Source organism: Artemia franciscana, chromosome 5 (assembly GCF_032884065.1).
Source record: "Artemia franciscana chromosome 5, ASM3288406v1, whole genome shotgun sequence".
NCBI classification, from domain to species: domain Eukaryota; kingdom Metazoa; phylum Arthropoda; class Branchiopoda; order Anostraca; family Artemiidae; genus Artemia; species Artemia franciscana.
Genome location: NC_088867.1, coordinates 6,566,747 through 6,591,441, shown reverse-complemented (window position 1 = coordinate 6,591,441; position 24,695 = coordinate 6,566,747). Strand labels below are relative to the sequence as shown.

At 34.2% G+C, this 24,695-nt stretch overlaps 1 protein-coding gene and 1 long non-coding RNA gene across 2 annotated transcripts in view; one reads left to right on the top strand and one right to left on the bottom strand.

The window, feature by feature from the left end:
• LOC136026931 (uncharacterized) overlaps nt 1–24,695 on the top strand; it is a 96,093-nt gene that overhangs the window by 51,454 nt on the left and 19,944 nt on the right. The window lies entirely within an intron of this gene.
• The window catches only part of LOC136026929 (tubulin-specific chaperone E-like), a 69,251-nt gene that overhangs the window by 42,231 nt on the left and 2,325 nt on the right, over nt 1–24,695 (bottom strand). The window contains exons 2-6 of the mRNA XM_065703775.1: nt 15,605–15,782; nt 12,362–12,556; nt 9,083–9,265; nt 4,862–5,006; nt 1,934–2,058 (exon numbers count right to left, since the gene is read on the bottom strand). Coding sequence (XP_065559847.1) covers nt 1,934–2,058; nt 4,862–5,006; nt 9,083–9,265; nt 12,362–12,556; nt 15,605–15,774 — 818 coding nt within the window. The 5' untranslated portion in view covers nt 15,775–15,782. The remainder of the gene's footprint in view (nt 1–1,933; nt 2,059–4,861; nt 5,007–9,082; nt 9,266–12,361; nt 12,557–15,604; nt 15,783–24,695) is intronic.

Here is a 24,695-nt window from a genome sequence, read left to right as displayed (position 1 = left end):
ATAGGCCCTAGATGGTTGGCCAAAATGGACGATATTTGACGATCTTTCATCCTTCATCCACGGAACGTGCCCTAGCTATCTCAACGTTTTTCTCTGTATAGCCCCAGGAGGGGGGATATATTCATATTTTTTGTAGAGCTTACTATTTGAAATATGGTTAGTCAGACAGGTAGAAAACCTCTCCTCCTCCTCAAGAAAACATCAAACGAATCCTTTTCCGTCTTCAAAGCACCCACGTTTCAGAACCATACTTAACCCCTGTCATCATTCTTTTTACTGGCTTAAAATTCCTACAGGAAACAATTAGGTTTTGAAACGTGGAATTATCAGCTCATATTGGTTTGTAGAAATAAGTAAACCATTGGAGTTAGAAAACCCTATTTTACCATTGAATTTTAATGAATTATTCTCTGTTTTTCTCTACAGCAATATCCTATGTATTTTTTGTCCCCATTATCCTTTACATTGCTATTAGATTTGTTGATTTCATTGGATTTGTGAAATTTGACTGAAAAGACCGTGGTTTGTTATTTCCTTTTCACCGGCGAGTGTGTCAATCAAAGCGAGTGGCAGCACAGGAAACTCCCAAAGCGGCCAAATTACTCAAATAACAAATCCTTTGAACAAATTTTTAGCGTTTTATGAACAGATATGCAAGAACATTATTAAGGACTGCTCTTTCCTGAACTTAAAAAAAAAAACTTAATTTACAAAATTAAATTCATACTTCTGATTATGTCAGTTTCATTATAACCTGAACAGCTCCAGTACCGGCATGAAACGGAAAAATTAAATAGGTTTTCTATGATCCCGGGAAATCAGGTGTCGGCTTTTAGTTTTCAGTGATTTATTCAGATATTTTATCCGAGCTCTACAAGTTATGGCAAGACCGCTCAGTCAATTCCAAACTGTTTGGCCACATAAACAAAAAAGGTTTATGACAAAGGTAAACACAAGTTTAAAAAGGTAAAGGTTTAAACAAAAAAGGAAACATCTAATTAGTATACCTCCAGTTTGAACACGAGTCCCTTAGCCCCAGAGGCACTGATACTGAATTATGCAAATTATTCATTGCCTACAGACAGAATTTTTATAAATGTTGGTTTTCTGTAACTGGGCCTTAAACTCCCAACAATAATATCCTTTCTGAAGTCAAAAATTATATACAGTCCCATTTTATTACTGAAACATATTTAATCTTCCATATTTGATAATAATTCTGATGATAATTATTAAATGATAATGATAATCATATTTTTGAATACGAGAATCATTTTAAGAATGACAATATTGAATATTAACATTTCTAAAGTAAAACAGTTCAAAATAGGGATGAAACCTTTTAATTGACAGTGAACAGGTATAAAATTATTTAACTGGATATTTCGAACACATATACAGTGTTCATCATCAGCAGTAAAAGTTTTACTGCTGATGATGAACACTGTATGTGTTCGATATATCCAGTTAAAAAATTTTATACCTGTTCACTGTCAATTAAAAGGTTTCATCCCTATTTTGAACTGTTTTACTTTCGACATGGAAAGGCGAAGTTATCATTCGAAGTTATCATTATCATTTCTGTTGTAGTAGTAGTAGTAGAACAATTTTATTGAAAATAATCATTTATCATACAATAGCACAACAAAAGCGGGGCTTGCGAGGATGTGCTAAAATAAAAAAAAAAGAAAGAAAAAGAGTATGGAGTATGAGGCCATTTACCGAAACCAACATACAAATAAACAACGAAACACTACAATATAAGTATAAAACCCCAAAACCCCATACAAGTTATGGCAAGACCGCTCAATCAATTCCAAAATGTTTGGCCACATAAACAAAAAAGGTTTATAATGAGCGAGATAGGATGGTTCCTTAAGGTGTCGTATTGCCTTAACTTATAGCGAATTGCAATACTGTTTGCAGTTTTTACCTTTTAAGTCGACCAAGTTGTCGGAGATTCTTCCAAAATTTCAGTGAATTATGCTCCAGATCCAATATTCTGCATGAGTCTATACAGTCTATTGAATCAATTGAAGTGATTTTATTCCAAGAAACCTGAAAGAGATTTTAAAAACTTCTGCAATCTTTATACAAAATTTAAATAAAATCTCTATAAAGTCTCTACAAAAATCTATAAACTAGCATTGTTATTCCATTTTGTCGATATAACTAGAGATTTATTCAGAAAATTGTTTTTTTTTTTTTTTATCCAAATCCTGTAGTAATCTAGCTGGCATCCAAGGTAAATTGCGCTACAACCCGAGTTAAACAAGTTTGAACTTAGTGAAGGTTGACCAGTCTGAATGTTCTTCAAAATTCGGATTGAGAAGCATCTTTAAATTAAGATAAGAAGTTATGGCATTGGTTCAGTTGAAAATGTAAATGAATAATAAAACCTTATATGCTGATATAGATTTTTGGGATTGAACCACAATGAATATTTATTTAGTATCCAGAGGTAGATGTGATTACAACCCAAGTTCAACTGGTGTGAACTTAATGAAGGTTGACCAGACAGAATACCCTTCAAAAAATCGTGATTAGCTAGCATCTTGAAAGGTACAGCGCAAAACTAACGGCATTGACTTAATTTATAATTCAAATGAACGTTAAACGAACGTTAAAACTACATTAAATGAACGTTAAATGAGCGTTAAAACTACATTAGACGACACTGGCCTTGGAACGCGCTAAATATCTGTGTTTGTAAGACACATTTAGCGTCTAACCGACAAACACACATTTGGACTCGCATACACTAAATGTGTGTCTGTTACCGTGAAAGGCTGAAACTGGTGAATGTCGAGATTCACCGGTGAATGTCAACTAACACCAAATACGTCGGCGAAAGATTGAATATTTCCTTACATTCGGCACCTCACCGGTATATATCGACAATCAAAGATATGGTCTGGTGAATTTCCAGAAGAGAGGAGTTTATTAGGAGGCAACGGGCTTTTTCCCACCAAATCCTTTTCTCTGCTTGGATTCAGTCAGCTTTGCCAGTCAGCTTCGTCAGTCTTATGCAAGGTTTGATGGTGACAGGTTAGGTTATAAATCTCAGAAATGGGCTATTAAATTAGGTTAGAATCTCAGAAATGGTCAACATTCACCATTAGTACATGGTAAACGTTTTTTTTCTGACGTTCTAATGTCAATTTTTGTCTTTCGTGTTTCTCTACTTTCTTGGTTTCTACTTATTTCTATTATTATAATTAAAATCAAGTTTTTTTTTGTTTTTTTTTCTACTATATGCTAGTGTTTATTCATCCTCATCCTCATTTCATATGTATTGTTTTATTCAGGGTATTATTTATGGTTCTTTTAGTGCTCTTATTATTGTGTCGTATGGCCCATAACAAGCAAAGCTTCTTGGGCCGAATAACTTTTTTAGGTTTGTAATAGTGTTTTTAGTATTAATAAAATGATAGATGATTGATAATTAACAAATATTTCGGAAATAAACCAAGCAGCTACGTGTTTGTTAACATTCACCCGATCATTTACCAAAACATGTCTAAAACACACATTTGGCGTATTCCAGCCTTATGGGTTAGCTTATCAACTAAGCCTTTGCAATAAGTGCCAATAGTTGTTTGCTAAGCTTTTCTCGAAGAGATAATCAGCAAAGTAATAAATGTTCAGCCACCATCTGATCCTACATAAATCTACATAATCTACATACATCTATCTACATAGTCGATCTACATAAAACTGCCAATCCTCCCTTTCAGAACGGTTTAGCAAATAGTTTTTGGCAGTTATCTCCAAACTGCGAAAATGTCAGAAAAGATCTTTAGTCTTGGTGAGTTTCTTGGTTTCTGTAGCAATGATAAGGTCACAATATACACGGATTCTATGTATTCCAAGTTACCATGAAACCTAACGGATAATTGCCCAAACTTGTTTGCACTCATAGGACGGGAGGGTAATATTCAACAGGAGACAAATTGTGTAATGAAACTAGATATTATCTCTCCCTCCCGTAATTAGGCTTTTTTAAGTGTGGGAGCAATATGCCTTTGTCACTTGAGCCTCAACTAGGTATTGTAAGCCCACTTTTAATAGTAATAGTAGTTATAATAATAATAATAGTAATAAGATAAGCATACAGTAGAGTCACAGTCCTAGAAATCGTAAAATAGCTAGACATGACTCTCACCACTTCGGTTTAGCGTTACTTTGTTTCAGTCATTTTAGCGAAGGTAGTGAGTATTATCATTCTTATTATCCACACTGTTTCATCTAACATGTGACTTGGTAAGGATTTTGTTATGACACAGATTACCTCTGGGGTAGTTGAGGTTAGTTAGATTAGCTGCCCTTACGACTCCAAAACACACCCTTACTTACCCTTAGCTCAATACTTGACAACTTAGCGATTAGCTAAGCTGTCAATCATTCTAAGACACATACACAAGGGAGAGAGGTGGATCTATGTCCCTGCTACTCCAAAATTTCAAGGGTTAGTATATGTTATATACTACACATTTTTATGGAATTCACAATTAATTACATCCTTCCTTAAGTCCCCCTCCCCTAGAAAATCCTGCACAGATAGTACCGTTATTCATAAAAAATTAGGGGGAGCGGTAAATTTGCAGTATTTTTATACTTTTTTCAATGAAATACACAAAAATAAGTATTTTTCATAGCCTAGGGTTATCTATTTTAATTTTGTTTTAGATATTTTTAGATTTTTGCTTTTTACTATTGACTTCTTTTTAGTCAATTTTGATTGTGACAGATACTACTTAATTTTCCCTTCTCAGGGTTAGGCCACCCTGATGACGGTTAGCTGCCATGAATACAAGTTAAACATGGGATTAGAAACTTGAACAGGCCCTTAGTTACTAACCTGCAAGTGCTCAACATCAGGGAAAAATTTGCAAATTTTCCTAATATCAGTCCATGTATACTCCATTCCAATCAAAACTAAATGTCGAATATTCGGAAAAACAGCTCCACTTTCGTCAATGTTATCCAGACTCAAAACGTTGTAACTAGAAGCAGATAATTCTAGTTGTAATTTGTCACTGTAAATTCCTACCAATTTCAATCTGCTTTAATTTAACTTAACTACCTTTATTTACTACTGACTATAAAATATACTATACATACACACAGCGGTCTAGGGAAGGCTCATGTGACTGATGACGGATAGCTGCTGTCCTCTCAGCCGCAACCACAACCACTGAACACAGATTAAACCAAATATCACCACAACTATTAACAAAATGCATAATAATAACAGTAATAATAAAAAGTGGGTACTTGTCAATTATTCAGAACACACTCAAGTTCTTGATCTGAATGTATAATCTGAGAAAACCGGTTTCATAGCCACAAGACTTGGGTAACAGAATGCATTGGACTTATATAATTTGGGCTATATATTTGCAAATTAGGGGGGAGTAAAGTATTTGGACAGCATGAAGTTAGAAAACAATTCTTACTTCATAGTATGCAGAATAGTTGTACACATTTTAGACAACACATTTTGCATGCAGACCCGCTGTACGTTACCCCCCCCCCCCACCTAATGTGCAAATATATAACCCAAATTATATAAGTTGAATGCATTCTGTCAACCGTCACTTGTCTTTGTGGCAATGAAACCGGTTTTCTCATATCTTACATTCGGGTCAAGAACTTGAGTGTGTTCTGAATAATTAACAAGTACCAAAAAGTGGACAATAACACTGACTCAATTAGCCATTAATACATCGGCATTTTTTATAATTCTCAAGTATTCAAAATTTTCGCAATTGATTTTATAAAGCTTAAAACTGGGCTCCTGTCAAAAAACAAAATATTGAAAATAGAGATTCTTTAAAAAGACTTGGTCCTATTTTAATATTCGACCCTCAATTTATTTATTAAGCAGACTCATATTCATGCATTGTCAAAAGATAAAACTCAAATTATAAATCCCTTTTCTTTACTTTCCTTATTCAGCCTTTCATTTTCTAATTTTATGGTTTTGTATTTTATTTATTCGTTTTTTTCTGTCATGTTGATGAATTAAATTTTATATTTGTTACCCCAACCATTACGAGCTCTACTCTCTGTCGGGGGTGTAAAATTGTTGTGTTATTACATTGTTCTGAGTTGATTTAACCAAGTCATTCATTCAGTCATCTCTGCTGAATCGAATCTGCGGTTTTCCTGAATTTAAGTTTTCTCTGCTTGAAAATAAAAACAAAATACTTATTACATTCGGGTCAAAAACTCGAGTGTGTTCAGAATAATTGACAAGCACCAAAAAGTGGACAATAACACTCTCTCAATTATCCATTAATACATTGGCATTTTTTATAATTCTCAAGTCTTCAAAATTTTCGCAATTGATTTTATAAAGCTCAAAACTAGGCTCCTGTCAAAAAACAAAAGATTGAAAATAAGGACTTGGTCCTATTTTAATATTCAGGCCTCAATTTATTTATTAAGCAGACTCATACTCATGCATTGTCAAAAGATAAAACTCAAATCATAAATCCCTTTTCTTCACTTTCCTTTTTCAGCCTTTCATTTTCTAATTTTGTGGTTTTGTATTTCATTTATTCGTTTTTTTTCTGTCACGTTGATGAGTTAAATTTTGTGTTTGTTACCCCGACCATTACGAGCTCCGCTCTCTTTAGGGGGTGTATAATTATTGTGTCATTATATTGTACTGAGTTGATTTAAAAAAGTCATTTATTCAGCCATTCCTGCTGAATCGAATCCGCGGTTTTCCTGAATTTAAATTTTCTCCGCCTGAGAATAAAAACGGAAATACTTCTTCCCAATTTAATTTACGGAAATCCTTTGGATTAGGAAAAGCGTCTATTAACACCCATTGGCACTTTTAGTAGTGATTTTAACCATAACGTGATTTTAACCATAACGTCAACCATACGCAAGACAAATCAACAAACCAATGACACCTCCAATCCCCATTTTCTTCTGTAGGCAACCCTGGTCCAAAAGGTATTAGACGTCGAGGACATTTTTGAGCCCCAAATTTTAGATCCACCTCGTTGGGTCTCTCTCTTCGACAACTTCTGTTGTGTTTAGAGCCATTTCAGTTGTATTCAGTCGTCTATCAATAGATTTAATGTTGAAAAATTTCTCTTCATCAGAAAGATATGGACATTTTGTTAATGAAATAGTATAAAAAATTGACTTTCATCAGCCTTTTTTAAAGCAAGTCCCACTCTGTCCAGGTAAAATTTTCCTGAGGAAGATCTTCTATAGCCAAACTTACGCACCCTACTAAAATAGTATTTCATTATCAAAATTATTGCGCTTTTATGACAAATATACAAAACATAAGGTTAACCAGGAACGTTTCGAAAAAAAAATCAACTGAAATCGACTAATACCTCTATAATTCATATCCTTTACCTTCATCCTCATTCTCATCATCTTTATTCATCCTCATTCATATATTACCTCCGCCATCATTCGTGGTTAAACATTTTATGCTTTACATACACTCTCGGAGGAAATAACTACGTAGATTGTAGAAAACGAAATTTTTTTTCAGAAAATTATTTAACAAGTTATTAAGTTACCAGCTTAATGCCCCCCCCCCCCTAAAGTCACAGTTTCGAGATTCATCTTCTACACCATACGCGGATTAATTCTTCCAAACTGGATTAATTTTATATCAGAGTTCAAACACTAGATTGACTCATAAACTTTCAGAGTTGCTGGATAAAACTTCAAAGACTTTTGATTTACTGATTATAGTGATTTACAGGCCCCTATCTATGCCTTGAAAATAGTTTCAAGTTACAAATACCTTACCCATATAATTGACCAAGCGTTCAATATAACCTAATGTAGTTGATTGCAAATGATTTTCGTTACTTGCAGTCAATTAAAACCATTCTCTTTCAAAGAGAATGGCAAAAAATACGAAGTTTTTTTGCTAAAAATGCTAAAAAATCCTGCGCCCCCTGCGCACTAGAACTTTAAATTTCCGTTAGAATGAGCCCTCTCACAAGATTCTAGGACCACTCAGTCTATACGATCACCCCTGGGGAAAAAAAACAAACGAAAAAACAAACAAATAAACACGCATCTGTGGTTTGTCTTCTGGCAAAAAATACAAAATTCCACATTTTTGTAGATGGGAGCTTCAAACTTCTACAGTAGGGTTCTCTGATACGCTGAATGCGATGGTGTGATTTTCGTTAAGATTATATGACTTTTAGGGGGTGTTTCTCCTATTTTCCAAAATAAGGCAAATTTTCTGAGGCTCGTAACTTTTGATGATAAAGACTAAATTTGATGAAACTTATATATTTAAAATCAGCATAAAATTCCGATTCTTTTGATGTATCTTTTAGTATCAAAATTCCGTTTTTTAGAATTTCTTTTACTATTGAGCCGGGTCGCTCCTTACTACAGTTCGTTACCACGAACTCTTTGATTGTTTGTGTGCGTGATGAAAATCAATCGCAATATTGGACGCAGGGTTAATTTTCTGCTGTTTCTTTTTTCTTTCTCTTTGTGTGTGTGTGCGTGCAAGAATGTGTACATGCGTGCCAGTAAGTACTCAAGCATCATTTATCTTAAATTAAGCATTTTAAACTTTGGTAAACGTTCAACTAACTTAAAGACACGGGTCTAAGCTGACAATAAGGTAGAAATTCAGCTAGTTATGCCTTTCAGAGACCACTGCAACCTAGTCTTTTTTTTCAGTTTTCTTAGAAGAGTTACTTAGGTGGTAAAAATGCATAAGTTAAAAAACAGAATTAGAGAATAGGGTAAGGATTCAGAAGGATTACCTGTTCAGGAACTACTTTGGCTAAAGCCACTTTTTGGAATTCCTATGTAGAAGTTGGTAAGAAATCACAATCAGTAAAAAAGAAGCAATATTACCATGAACACCAAAAGAGGGAGAAAAGGAGAATACCTCCCCCCCCCCCCTGGGAAAGATGAAGAAATTCAAAAATGTGCACAAAACATGACAATGAGTGAACATTTTATTGAAATTTTGGTAAAAAACAAAATTCTTGCTAGCAATAGCCCCCTGGGGAAAATTGCTGGTGGCACACATGAATATTAATGCAAGCAAAATAAACCGTACCTTAAATTGAGCATCTTAAGTTTTGGCAAATGATTAATTATCTCGAAGACATCTGTCCAAGCAGACAGTAGGGTAGAATCTAGATGCAATTCTTCCAAATTGGGAAAAAGACTTTCAAAGCCATTGCCACCATGTGATACTGGCTGTGAAGACACACTTGCTTCTTTGAGTTCACCCAAGTTGCTATAAGAAAAAGATCTTTATCCTCTACGCCCTTATCTTTAAGACATTAAAAGAAAGGAAAAATATCCTTTAAAAAAAACCCCTTTATTTCTGGAAGAAATTTTTCCTTTATTTCTGGAAGAAATTTTTCACAGAAGGGAAGGGGGCAGGGGAAATTTTAACATGATGTGAAAAACCATCAGATTTAAAATTCAAACAATTGTTCACAAAGTTTAAGGGAAAGTTATCCAGAGGGCATTGTCTGCAGGATATTGTCTGCAGAGACTAGAATTGGCCGGGGGAGGGGGAATCATTCATGTGTAAGATTTTTACGGAAGGAACTTTACATGGATCCATTTTTCTGGGGGGGGGAGGATTTTGCACGAATAGCGCAGGCGGGTTTCTCCGCAGTATATGGAAAACAATCATAAGCCAAAAAACAAAAAACGATTTTTTTTTTAGACTGAAAGTAAAGTGCAGCATTAAAACAAACAGAAACTATTTCGTATATGGGGATGAGCTGACCTCTCTTAAATTTCTCGCTCTTTACGCTAAGTTTAGCTTTTCGTCTCAATCCATTAAGAACGACTCTTGAAACACAAGAGCCGTTTTACAGGGAATAAAAAATCTTTTTAAAGCACTAAAAAACTTTAGAGTAAAGAAGGGAGGATTGAGGACTGGGCAGCCACCAACATGCACGGAATAATTTCAGTCTTTTTTAATATTCAATAAAAAAAACAAGACTCTTTCTCTTAACTCTACTTTTGAAAGCAGTTACTTGAAAAGAGTTTAACTTTTGGTCTCAATCCATTAAGAACGACTCTTGAAACACAATTGTTTTACAGGGAATAAAAAATCTTTTTATTAAAGCACTAAAAAACTTTAGAGTAAAGAGGGAGGATTGAGGACTGGGCAGCTACCATCGTGCACGGAATAATTTCAGTCTTTTTTAATATTAAATAAAAAAACAAGTTTTTTAACTGAAAGTAAGGAGCGACATTCAAACTTAAAACGAACAGAAATTACTCCATATATAAAAGGGGCTTTTCCTCCTTAACCCCCCGCTCTTTACGCTAAAGTCTGACTCTTTCTCTTAACTCTACTTTTTAAAGCAGTAAAAAACTTTAGCTTAACTTGAAAAAAGTTTAACTTTTGGTCTCAATCCATTAAGAACGACTCTTGAAACACAAGGGCCGTTTTACAGGGAATAAAAAATCTTTTTAAAGCACTAAAAAACTTTAGAGAAAGAAGGGAGGATTGAGGACTGGGCAGCCACCATCGTGCACGGAATAATTTCAGTCTTTTTTAATATTAAATAAAAAAACAAGTTTTTTAACTGAAAGTAAGGAGCGACATTCAAACTTAAAACGAACAGAAATTACTCCATATATAAAAGGGGCTTTTCCTCCTTAACCCCCCGCTCTTTACGCTAAAGTCTGACTCTTTCTCTTAACTCTACTTTTTAAAGCAGTAAAAAACTTTAGCGTAAAGAGCGGGGGGTTAAGGAGGAAAAGCCCCTTTTATATACGGAGATATTTCTGTTCGTTTTAAGTTTTAATGTCGCTCCTTACTTTCAGTTAAGAACTTGTTTTTTTTATTTAATTTCTGAACGTTTTTGAATTAATGCAAGTTTTGATTTTGGCTCTCCGCACAATAAATAATAAAAACGAAATTAGCATATTAATTTTTTTTTTTGGCTAAATGGCTCTCTCATAGTTTTAATCGGAAGATTTTGAGAAAAAAGGAGCTTGAGGGGAGGCCTAGTTGCCCTCCAATTTTTCGATTACTTAAAATAGCTACTTTTAAATAGAACTTTTAGTTTTTTACGAACGTTTTCATTAGTAAAAATTATACTTAATTTACGAATTAACTTAAGTAACGACCTTCTATTATCGTAGGTTTTTGTTTCATATATGAGGGGGTCCACCCTCTCGTCAATACCTCGCTCTTTAAACTAAAACTTGAATTACGTCCCAATTCCTCAAGAATGACCCCTGAATAAATAGTTGAAATTAATAAAAATACTTTAGCGTAAAGAGCGAGGCATTACGAGGAGGTGAGCCCCTCATATGCGTAAAAATTTCAGTTCGTTTTAAGTTTTAATGCTGCTCCTTACTTTCATTTGGAAAAACTTTTCATATTTATTTTTCATTGTTTTTTTAAATAATGCTAGAAAGTCCTGCACCCCCTTCACTGAAATTCTCTTCCCCCATGACCAATTCCTCCCACGTAGCCCCCCCCCCACCCCCCACCCGCAAACCAAAAATTCCCCCTGAAAATGACTGTACAGTTCCCAACAGCCATTAGTATGTGTAAACGTCAAAGTTTGTAACTTGCAGCCCCTCCTATGGGGACTGTGGGGGAGTAAGTCTTCACCAAAGACATAGTTATGAGGTTTTTCGACTACGGTGAACAAAATGGCTATCTCAGATTTTCAATCCGGTGACTTTTGGGAAAAAATGAGCGTGGGAGGGGGCCTAGGTGCCCTCCAATTTTTTGGTCACTCGAAAAGGGCACTAGAACTTTTAATTTCCGTTAGAATGAGCACTCTCGCGACATTCTAGGACCACCGAGTCGATACGATCACCCCTGGGGAAAAAAAAACAAACAAAAAAAAACAAATAAACATGCATCCGTGATCTATCTTCTGGCAAAAAATGCGAAATTCCACATTTTTGTAGACAGGAGCTTGAAACTTCAACAGAAGGGTTCTCTGATACGCTGAATGCTATTACTTTTAGTATTACGATTGTATTACTTTTAGGGGGTATTTCCCCCTATTTTCTAAAATGATGCAAATTTTCTCAGGCTCGTAACTTTTAATGGGTAAGACTAAACTTGATGAAACTTATACATTTAAAATCAGCATCAAAATGTGATTTTGTTGACGTAAATATTGGTACCAAAATTCCGTTTTTTACAGTTTCGGTTACTATTGAGCCGGGTCGCTCCTTACTACAGTTCGTTACCACGAACTGTTTGACTGCTCCTTCCTTTCAGTTGAAAAAACTTGAACTTTTCATTTAATTTAAAATCAAAACAATGTTTATCGGTGCTAACAATTGGTATATCTTCTTCGTTAAGTTTCTTCCAAGTCCTATAGACAGGGCTACCTACCATTGAGTACGGGAAACTTTGTCCATTCCAACTATTTCCACAAATGGAGCATTAAACGTCTTTTGCAGGACCATTAGATTCTGTTCTTCAATATGTGTTTCTTCAAATTTAAGATAGCGATTTTTCAAAGCCTGAACTAATGAAGTTCCACGAGAAACTTTATCCGGCTTGATGAAAGAGCCACTCGTTGGGTATCTATTAGAAGCAGAGAAAAAAAAATCAAACACAACATAACTAAACTCAAAAACATTTAAAATCGGCACGAAAACAGAAAAGAAGACGACAATTATAAACCAATATGCTGGAAAGCCCAGCTAACCTATAGTCTGAAAATAGAAAAAATAAATACTGAAGTCCTTAGCAAAAATAGACACTCTATATCAAAATAGTATGAAGCTGAAGTAATTTAAAACACCCTTGTAGAAATGTGTGTTTTCATAGAAGCACTACTACTGCTACTACTACTGACAACTCACCGCAGTACCAAGCGGCCTGAGGCCAACACAGCTACGCACACTCTTCCTCCATCCTAATCTATTCAAAGCTTACTTGTTCCTAATATAATCTATTTCATAGTAGTGACAAACTTTCTTTGTTTGGTCCATTTTAATTAGTTGCAACCTCCTCTGAATTTAGAAGCTAGAAGAAAATTTAGCGATTTAACATTTTGGTTTTTTAAACACCTGTAAAAACTAGTTGAAAATTACTGGACATATGTGTAGTACTATTCTGTTTGCCATCATATGTCACCACTGGAATATTAGGGTAAATCACTAGCATTAATACAACCATAGGCATAAATTTCGGGTATCCCCAGGGGCCAGAACTACCATGAAATTCTTGGAATTTGACTGAACCCCTATATATCAAAAATGTGAAAGGGTTGTACAAGGTATATCAGCTAGCGCTGTGTTAAAACTTAGTGCGACAACCCCTGGGTCCTTCAAAAACAATGAAAATGTTGCAGTGATAAATATAGTTATATGGCAGTGACAGTAGAAAATGCAACAAAATACTAGCAAAGGTTTTTTAAGAACAAACCCTTTGAAAGCCTACAGCATCTATTTTTTTTAACAAAGAAAAAATAAGAAAAAAATATATTTTATTGGAAAATATAATTTATTGAAAGGGTAGGCCCCCTTTCAATAGAAACTCGTTAGTTTCCTAATGTGCATTGTAAGCTATAAGTTGCATTGGTCTTATCTGAACAATCTGCATATAAGGACTACCAAGAAAAAATTTCCTCTTGTTTGGTAAAATTTTTTTACATCTTTCTAGATTATGAAGTTATTGTCAATTAGTACTATCTACAGAAAGAATATATATGCTAAAACATACAGAGTAAAGTCTTTAGGGAATAATAAGGATATAGAAAATGTATATCTTCATAGTAAGTTATTTAGGATAGTAAAACTGAGCTAGTACCCTTCATTATATTTTATGTTCTTCCTCTAATGGTTTTTTTTTTCAATTTCAGTTAAGATAAATCTTCATAAACAGAAATAGCTACAACGGCTTTAACTCTATTTTTTAACAATTAAATAAATTAATAATTAAATAAAATAAACAACACTTAAACGCACTGATAAACGCACGCAAAAATAAACACACTGAAGAAAAAGCTATGAGGGTTTCAATCGTTTGAAAATCCAAGCAATTGCTGGCCTATCAAATTAAATATTTAATTAAATTTAAATTAATAAAAAATACAGATGCAAAATAAATGAATAAAAATAACAAAAATGAAAACAGATCGAAATAACGATAGATAAATAAACATATTAACAAATCCAATTTTCATCAATCATCATGTCAATCCTCATTGTAACAGTGTTTTAGTATTAATAAAATGATTGATGATTGATTGATCAATACTCAACTCCTCCTCCCCTGTCCTGCCCTTCCTGTTTCGTATATATCAGTACTTACACATTTAATCAAATTAAATACAAACACATTTTATATTTTGCAAGTAGATACATAAGAATCCATAATTTACCGTTTTCAATTGCTTGGGTACTTTTTCTAGGAAGTACACGAGGAGGGAGAAGGTGGGTGAAAACTATGAAGTTTCTACACCAATTTTTTCATTTTTGAAAAAGAACTCTTAACACTTAGAAATATAGTGCTAACGAATTTTCTAATTGTATCTGATATTTTTAATTTAACCAGCCTTGTTTTTCACTTTTTTTGTGATTTACCACCCTCTCCCAAAACTGCTTCCAAAAGGATTCATGCGAACATGATTCTTCTGCAGATTGCATCATACAAAAATATATAATTGGTAATTCGATGTGTGTGTGTTTGTGCGTTGACTTGAGCCTGTGTTTGCCTATATGTGTTTCAGCGCTGCTCAGTACAATCCTGTTAAGTAACTAAGAAGACTAATCCGTCTTTCCATAGTAAATTTACTGCAAAAAAGAAGTAGCATACAAATAGAATTAAATTATATAAAACTAATTTATTAGATACCTATAAAATATACGAATTTATTGTAAATGACAATGCATACTCGTACTAAAGAACGTATTTTGGAAGAAATACAACCTCTCGAAGGCATATGGACATAAACACATGAAAAATTAAAAAAAAATTGTATGGAAATACAAGAAAAGCAAGAATAAGGAAAACTTCGCGGTTTCACAGCAAGCCCTAAAGACCCTCGTCTATCGAGATGTCCCATTAAACAGCGAAAGCAAACGGCCTATAATAATGATATTTTAGTTTGACAAACGGTCACTTAAAATGCAAAAGGTAATCCCGATTTTCTAGTATAGGGAAAATAGCATTAACCACAAATAAAGATGATTAGCCTTAAGACATCGAATATTAAAATTTTGCTAGAATATGCATGTCAATTCATGCAGCATCACTGTCGCCATCTGGAGAAAGATGAAGGAGTGATTTAATGGATAAAACCATTTCAACTAAGTCTGGAACAGGTGCTTTTATTTCCAGGAAAATTTTATTTCTGTAATTTCTGTAAAATTTTTACTGTAATTTCTAATGTAAAAAAAAAAAAAAAAAATTAAAAATAAAAAAAATTAATCATCTAATAAAAAAAAAATTAATGTAATTTCTGTAAAATGTTTACTTCTGTAAAAGAATTTTTGAATGGTAAATTACAGAAATTTTTTTTTCAAAAGTTCATCTGAACTAAAAGAAAAGCAAAGTTGTCACCAAATATATTTCAGAATGTCTGACAATAAAAGCTTAAGAAACGCTAAATAAGAATTAGCCTACCTTGTAGTGAAATATTTTATGCCTTTGTATGTTCCATCATGCTTTCCTCTCTCAGGTGTATCCCAATCAATTCCAAGCCAGATCCCAGGCTGAGAATCAACTTTTCCTATATATTTGACTGTTCCTTTCGATTCAAATGAGAGAACTCTACATCCAATAAAGTAATCCATCTTTATAACTAAAATCAAGAGAGAGAAATAACAAGGGTTTTATACTATGACGTTTAGAATTTAGTATACAATTATGTGCATAAAGGCCAAGCTCCACGTGATTTTTTTCCATTTTTAAGGGACCTCCTCTACCACCTCTGTACTCAGATATACATGTAAAATTAGATCAACCCAGGTTTAATCTTTAGGGAGGGAGGTGAATTGTCCTTCAGTCCAATACCAGCAGTACCTAACACCCTCCTCCCACCGCTGTGCAAGAACGTATCCACATTTAAGGAGCCTTCCTGAAAATTGGCCTAAATTCTTCCCCAAATATCTACTGGGTTTAAACATGGGATAATAGACCCTGTGCTTCTTAAAAAGTCAACTTTCAAAGTGTTCAGAGAGTGCACATCTAACATAAATATCCATGCTATCACAGAGAAAAATAATGGCCAAGGGGCAATTATCTCTAAGTGCTGCCAATAGCCCCCTCCAGCCCCAATGTAAGAAGAGTATAATAAATAGATACAAGTGAGAATACTTTTTCCAAAGACATTCTTTCGAGCCATATATCCTTTATGGCCAGAACCCCAGGAAAATTGTGTACCTTTTTTGCATAATTTACGTCACATTCTCCCCTTTCATGGCTCATTAACGCTACGTTGACAAAGGTCATGCAGAGGCAATCTAACTGCCTATAGGCAATTAACTCATGCATCGAAAGCAAACTACAGTTTTGCTTCAAGTCCGTTATTAGATAAGTTTTGCGATGAGATATTTCGCTCTAAGTTGGATGTGTTGGGCAGTAATTTGATTAAACGATATATCGATTGATTGTGATTGCGTTTAATTGTATTGATAGAAAAGCTTTGGTAAATGTTTTATTTGCTATATGTTATATTTGTTAAATGTTATATTTTATCTGCTATATGTTTTCCAGAGAGATTACCTACGGATTGTTCTGGGTACCCGGCTGACTGATCGTATTTCAAACGTAGGATGTACGAAAAGTGTGATTCAATCCTGCTTTCTAGGGCTATAATGAGAGAAAAGTTGAGAAAGCTAGGGCACATTTTAGGGATGAAAGATGACAGATTGCCAAAGATTGTCCTTTTCGGCCAACCGTATAGGGTTTAACCCGAAAGCAGGTCGTCCTAGGTTGGGGTGGGAGGATGTCACAAACAAATATTTATAAAGGAAACGGGAGCTTCCTGGGAGGGTGTACAGGGGGAGGCTTTGAAGAGATTGGGATGCAGTAAGAGTGTGCGTAGCTGTGTTGACCTCAGGCGGCTTGGAACTGCGCTGAGTCGTTATTAGTAGTAATAGTGGCATTGAATATTATAAATCTTTAATAAAAAAATTATTGAAATCATCAGTACCGGTCTGGAAGTATTACGGTTTCTGCCATTTTCTCGGCGCCGTGAGTTTCTTGGTGGCGCGCAGTTAATTTATCAGCGTTTGTTCTATTTTTTGAATTTTTTTGGCTACTTTTAAAAAGTTTTGAAAACTAAATAGGTGTCAGTTTTTATCAGAATGCAGTCCATAATTCCTTTTTAGCTTCATTACTATGACCGAATATCGGACAAAATAAGAACGAGAGATCAATCTTAACTTCTCATAGAGATTCTTTCATCCCAAATGATCAATAGCAAAACTTTAAACTTCTTGATATTGGAATTAATCCAACATAATACTCAATTTAAAAATTAATTAAAGCTTGAATTAGACAAATGTACTTCCACCATAGATCCATGGGCAGGGGGAGGGGGGAGTGCTAGTTGCCCTCCGATCCCTTGTGACCCTTAAAAAGTGAACTAGAACTTTCACTTTCCAAACAAATGAGCCCTCTTTGAAGTTCATATGAGCATCCCTTCCATAAGAACCATATATACCCTGAAAAATATCTTAGATTACAGTGCCAGCCCATGGGCTCTAGGGGCTACACCAGAGTTTTCTTATCTGACCTTTTGAACTATTTGAAAAAAATGTCTATCTCAAATTTTTATCTGACGGATTTGGGGGGGGAAGCCGTGGAGGGCTAGTTTCCCTTGGATTTCTTTTAGCTCTTAAAAAGTGAAATAGAACGTTCAATTTCAGATCATCCAGGGCATAACTTACAATGCCTGCCCCTGGCCCTGGGGGTTTCGTCGACACCAGAGTTTTTGTTACCTTACCTTTAACTATTTCTTAACCATATGGCTATCTCACAATTTTATCTGATGCAGTTGGGGAAAAGGGGCGTGGGGGGCTAGATATTCTCCAATCACTTTTGACTCTTAAAAAGCAAACTAGAACTTTTAATTTCCAATCAAAATAGCCCTCTCAAAAGTTCATATTTGCGTCCCTTCCAAAAGAGCCATATACACCCCAAGGGCATAGTAGTAGTAGTAGTAGACAGGTTTAATAGTCAAAATTCGGAAGCTATCGCTGATTTGCGTTTCTTTACAACATATTCAAAATCAAACTACACTTGTAAATATAAATCAAACTACAAACATTAACTCTTATAATACATATCGATCAAATCCGGGACGAAAGAATTATCATATCGATTTGTTCTTGCTTTAACGAGAACTAACTTATCTTGTTTTCTCGTTGATGGTAGAGGTTGATCAGGTAGAATGTCATGGTGCTGAGAAAGCAAGAACTTTCCAAAACTCATTATCAGGGTTTTGTACTGGTTTTGGAATAACGGCAGTCCTAGCACTTCCAGAGCCCTTTCGATAAAGGCTCTAACTTACATAGTACCTTATATAAAGTTACTTGCATAACTTACAACACCTGCCTCCAGGACCTAGAAAGTTGTGGCGACACCGCAGTTTTTCTTATCTGACGTTTGAACTATTTTTGTCAAAATGGCTATCTCAAGTCTTTTATCTGATACATTTGGAGAAAAAGGGCGTGGGGGGGGGTAGCTGCTCTCCGACTTTTGAGCTATTTTTGCAAAAATGGCTATCTAAAAATTTGTGCTGGATGGGTTTGGAAAAAAGGGCGTGGAGGGGAGCTAGTTACTCTCTGGTCTCTTTTAACTATTAAACAGTGAACTAGAACTTTCGCTTTTGTTATCTAACCTTTTAATTATTTTTAATAAAATGCCTATCTCAAATTTGTATCTGATACATTTGGGGGAAAAGGGCATGGAGGGCTTTTGGCTCTTATAAAATTAACTACAATTTTCAATTTCCAATCAAATGAGCCCTCTCAGAAGTTTATACATGCATAACTTCCATATGAACCATATATGCCCCCCTAACCTTTGAACTATTTTTAACAAAATTTCTATCTGACACATTTGGGAAAAAGGGCGTGGGGGGATAGCTATCCTCTGATCACTACTGACTCTTAAAGAGTGAACTAGAACTTTCAGTTTCCAATCAAATAAGCCCTCTCTGAAGTTTATACAGGCATCCCTTTCATAAGAACCTTATATGCCCCCAAGGCATAAATTACAATGCCTTTCCCCAGGTCTGACGGGGGGGGAGGTGTCGATACTGCAGTTTTGTTATCTGACCATTGAACTGTTTTGAACAAAACGAATATCTCAAAATTTTTGTCTTATACATTTGTGGAAAAATGGGCAGGGGAGAGGGGGTCTAGCTGCCTTCTGATCTCTTTTAACTCTCAAAAAGTGGACTAGAACTTTAATTTCCAATCAAACGAGCCCTTTCTGTAGTTTATAAAAGCATCCCACTCTCCAATCAAACTTGACTCTAAAAAAGAGCACTTGAACTTTCAATTTCCAATCAAATGAGCCCCCTTTGAAGTTTAAATGATGGCCCCTTCCGTATGAATTGCCTCTGGGGAAAAAAATAAATAAATAGTAAAACATTGCTGCCCTATAGCCTTTATAATGGGCAATGCTATACTGTTGCCTCTGGTGATGTACTCCTGATAACCAGTTTGGTCTTAAAAAAGGTATTGGTTGCAAGTAGATCCATTATATTTTAGCTAATATGCTTACAGAAGCTAATAAATTAAAGGAGTGCATTTTCCTAGCTATCATGATATTTGTAGGGTTTCATAATATGTATGGAAAGCTTTCTGTCTGAGTTAAAGTTCCTTCTAGAAGTGGTTATTAAAAGAATCTGATTTTTTTTTTTTTTTTAAACAACGAATCAAAACAAACTGTGAACAATAGAAAAATTCCCCTGGTCACTAAATTGTGTTTATATATTAACTTTTATTCAAGCTTTTTTTGCAAGCATAGCAAGTTTGATGCAAGGGAATTTGTTTATTGAGATATTAATCATTTTTTGCTAGTGTTTGGCTTGGAAGCAGAATCTTCTGCCAGAATTCCGTTAAATTCTTTGAAGTTAGATTTATACTTTTCACTCGATGTAACTAGGAAAAAAGTGGATAAAACAATTAATGCCTTTTTATACTCTTTTCAAATGTGGCAATCACTTACGAAAATTTTTTTTTGAGCCCTTAAAGGGACTCAAAACAACATACAGTAACCAAAAGTTTAAAAATGCCTTTCTAAAAAAAACTGGCTAGGGAAAAAATTGTCATTTGTATCTGATTCAGGAATGGTAATAATTCTTTTGATTAGTTTAAATAGTAAAATTCTATTTCAAAAACAAATTGACTAGAATTTTTTAAAGAGTCCAAAATCCCTCAAAAAGAGCATTACAGCAAAGTAAAAAGTACACCATTGCTAAAAACTCTAAACACTTACAGCCCAACAAGGAAATCATGTTTCTGCATGGGTAGAATTGATCTCTTTTTCTTTTGGCTCTACTTTTTTTGGTGCTGATAAAAGGGCCGTAAAACAACATAGAGTTGTTTAAGGGCTCACATAAAGGCTATTTTTTATATAAGTGGTTTTTAGCTAGTTTTTTGACTTTAGATCATGGTCTTAACACAGTCATAGTAATAGTCTTAGTAGAAATTTTTGGAAAGAGCCCAAAACTGTTCAAAAACAGCAGCACACCATAACAAAAAGCACACCGATGGAATCACTGTTGTCAAAAACCCTAATCAGGAAGTCAATTGCCCCAAAATTGAACAATAAGGAAAATAAAATTTTACATTGGCAGCACTGGTTTCATTCTCTTCTCTATTTTTATGAACAGAAGGGCACTGAAAAATCACAGAAAGTTGTTAAAGGGGTCTAAAGACCAATCTTTGTAATCAAATCAGTTTGTAGGTATTACCCCCTCATAGATTTCAAAATCTACAATTATGCCCCTATATTATTTGTAAAATGACAACAAAGATAGCAATTATAATTACACATACTGATAATAAACTGTTAAATGGTTCCCTGGAATACTTTCACTAATCATTGGATGATTCTAACCATATTCCAAAAATACCTGCAAGCTGACTACAATCAACAGGAATCTGGCAACAATGACATATCTTTAGAATCATTATCATCAATTTATAAATTGTAGCTTCTAAGTCATGTGAAAGGGAGCAAGTATTAAGATCATCAAATGGTATGAGGATTTCCAGTTGATTGCAATAATTTCTGAGTCTCCCAGAACCTTGAACAATTGGATTACATTCAAAGAGAAAATGTTGAGCATTTTCTGATATCCAAAGGCAATTTCTGCATAGAAGGGTGTAGTAGATATGCCATTTAAAAAGGTCAGCATTAAGTAAAACAGTCCTAGCTTTTAGCTTATAATAGAGCACAATCCTTACATTTTAAAGTAGGATGCACAAAACTATGTTTGGAAACTTTTTTAGCTTAAACATGCAAAATGAGTTTTGGGATATACTTTTCAAGTCAGGATAATTCATTTGACTTAAACTGTTAAACAATGAATTGATGAAAATAAATCTGAAAGGAACAGGATGCTCCTTGAAGAGGTCTCAAGACCAAATAAAGCACCTAATGCAAATAAATCACCAGAAAATACTGATGAATTGCTCAAAAGGAGAGCAAAATATTCAGGGTTAGATCCAGGATACAGGCAGGTGCCTCAGCTTTTGAATCCTCAACAAAACTATCAGTATGAACATGCATATGTTACATATTGAGAAAATGGATAGTCACACAATTTTATTTTATTTAATTAAAATTTTTAAATTTACACACTTATTGGGATTAATAACATGATAATAACATGATTATAATAACATTATATTATTTAACATATATTATAATAACATGATTTATTTTCTAGCAGCACGCCTATATGCCATTAAATGTGAGCTATTTGCAATGGCAAGGAACCCACAAAGGGAAGAGTATTCATCAACTGAAAAGACCACTCTAGAAATTCCTTTAGATAAAGATTCCAGCAAGATCATACAAAATTCATGGGGAGGGGGTGGTTTAATGAAGGTATTCTGGTATACAAAATGTCAACTACCCCATGCTAGTACTCTGGTGAAGAACCACTTCTCTGATGCAAAGCCCTTTCCTGCATTGGGGTGATCCCTGACAGGTTTCTCATTTTAGTAATTGGGGCATGCTTAGCTCATGAAGTCCTGTAGCACATTGCAGAATAGTGTAATATCTCCAGTATAATAAACATCAACGGTGAAATATTAGAAAAATACTCAATCCTATTCCATCTTCATCCTTATTTAAACATTATAAACATCAACCATTGCTTTAGATGATGAACCCATTTACCTAATCATAAAGTACTTGTTATAGCTAAATGTTTTTGGTGAAATTCTAGACAAGCTACTAAAGTATAACAGATCAAAAATAGGGATGAAACCTTTTCAGCGACAGTGAAGAGATATAAATTTTTTTAACTGGATATTTTGAACACACTTGCAGTGTTCATCATCAGCAGTAAAACTAAAAGACATCAATAAAAACAAACAAAATTTATACCCAATAAACTAATTACATATAGTTTATTACTATTATTTTTTTCAATGCAACAGTACAAGCAAATCTCCTTGACCTTTTTGGTTCCAGTTCATTAGATTTATCTAACAAATCAGGTGGACAGAGGTCATCGCTATTAGGTGAGGTGAGACATTCTTTATTTAGGAAGGATACGGCATTAGACTTTACAGTCCGTACTGGCGGTGCTGATCTCCATTTCTTGGCCCTTCAGCCAGGAAGTACAATGGGGGCTTGGGGGCCAGCCATCCTGTGCTTTTGCACACCCTTCCTGTTTACCTTCCCCAGATTTCTCCAGGTACCCATTTAGAGCTGGGTCGACTCTGGCTAAGCTTACAGAGTCACGCCACTAACCCCATCCCAAACTGAAGAATTGGGTACACTGGGATTCGAACCCGCGTCCTCTCAGACAAGGGATCCCGAATTCAGCACACCAACCCAATTTATTTGACCTCAAAACACATTCTTTATTTGACCTCAAATAATTATCATAAATTGAATTCAATCCAAATTCACCTGTATCTCTGTTTATGGAATTACTCTTGAATATTTTTTTTTTTTAACTTCAATTGTTTCCCTGAAAATTTGCTTTAAAATTTGGTCTTTAGAAATCAAAGAAACATTTTCAAACAAAATAAAATGATTTAAACAATTATGAATATGTACTGATAGAGCTGATGTGAAATCCTCAGGTTTGGAATTTTGCTTTAAGGATGATGAAATAGAATTATGATGTTGTAGTAATATCATTTTAAATTCTGGTTAGTACATCCCACATAAGAGCTTCCACAAGTACATGGGATTTTATAAACCCCACTTTGTTGCTCTATGGAAGTTTGATCCTTTCCAGAATTAGAAAAACTATCCAAAGTATTACTACCTCTTAAAACTACCCTTAGACCATTATTTTGAAAAAAAAATTTTAGTTCTTCACTCAGCCCTAGAACATACAGTAAAAAACAAAAAACATCTTCCTTTTCTGTTGTTTCTAGAATATTGTTAGGAAATTCTAAAAAAAAATTCTTTCTTTTCAAAAAAGTTTGGTCAATTGACCAACCTGGATAATGGTTACTTATTAAAATTTCTTTCAACAAAAATAATTCCTCCTCAATGAATTCTGGAGAACAAATTCTAAAAATGCAGTCAGTTAAGGATATCATAAACCAATTTTTACTTGGCGAGCATGAACAGAGAAGAATGACAAAAATCTATTATTGTTAGTAGGTTTTCTGTAAATTTTAAAATCCAGACTATTTTCGTTTTTAAAAAAAAGAACATCCAGAAATGAAAGTTTTTTATCCTCTTCTAATTCAATTGTAAATTTTAAATCACCTTCCCAAAAAATAAGATGTTCTAAAAAACCTTTTAATTCCTCCTCCCCATAATTCCATACTTAAATTATGTCATCCATATATCTCCCCAAAAATCTGTATTTAAAAAAATATGAATCTAATGCTATTGTTTCAATATTTTCTACAAAACAATTTGCTAACAAAGGACTTAAAGGGGCCCCATGGGTAAACCATTTACTTATTCAAAAAAAACCCTCTGAATTGAAAAAAAAAAAATAAGAGAAGTTGCACAAACTAACTAAATTCATAATTACACCAACTTCCAAAACTGTTTTACCACTAATTAAGTCCAAATTTCTTAATATCTTTCTTTCAAGAAGAATTTCTGCAGCTTTTACATCAATAATTGCAAACATTGATACTATGTTGAAACTTGAGATTATAGAATTTGAAAAAATTTCTAACTTCTTTTAGTTTTTATTACAAGTTCTGACAAATTCTCAATGTAAGAAATTTGTGTTGACATGAGTGGTTTACATAATGATACTAACCACTTACTCAGAATTTGTTGGTGACATTGTACTTACAAAAATTGGTCATAATGGTAGATTTGGCTTATGTATATATTGTAATCTTCCCTTCTTCCTTCAAACTCTTTAACTTGTTCTTAAACTTATTTGTGTATGAGTCTGTTGGTCCAAAAGAAAGTTTTTTGTATGTTTTTTCTTCATTTCAGTAAAGTGTTTAATTTTGAATTGAAGTCCTTTGTGTCCATTACCACTAAAGTGTTACCCTTGTCTGCTTTTGTAATAATAATAGATTCATCACTT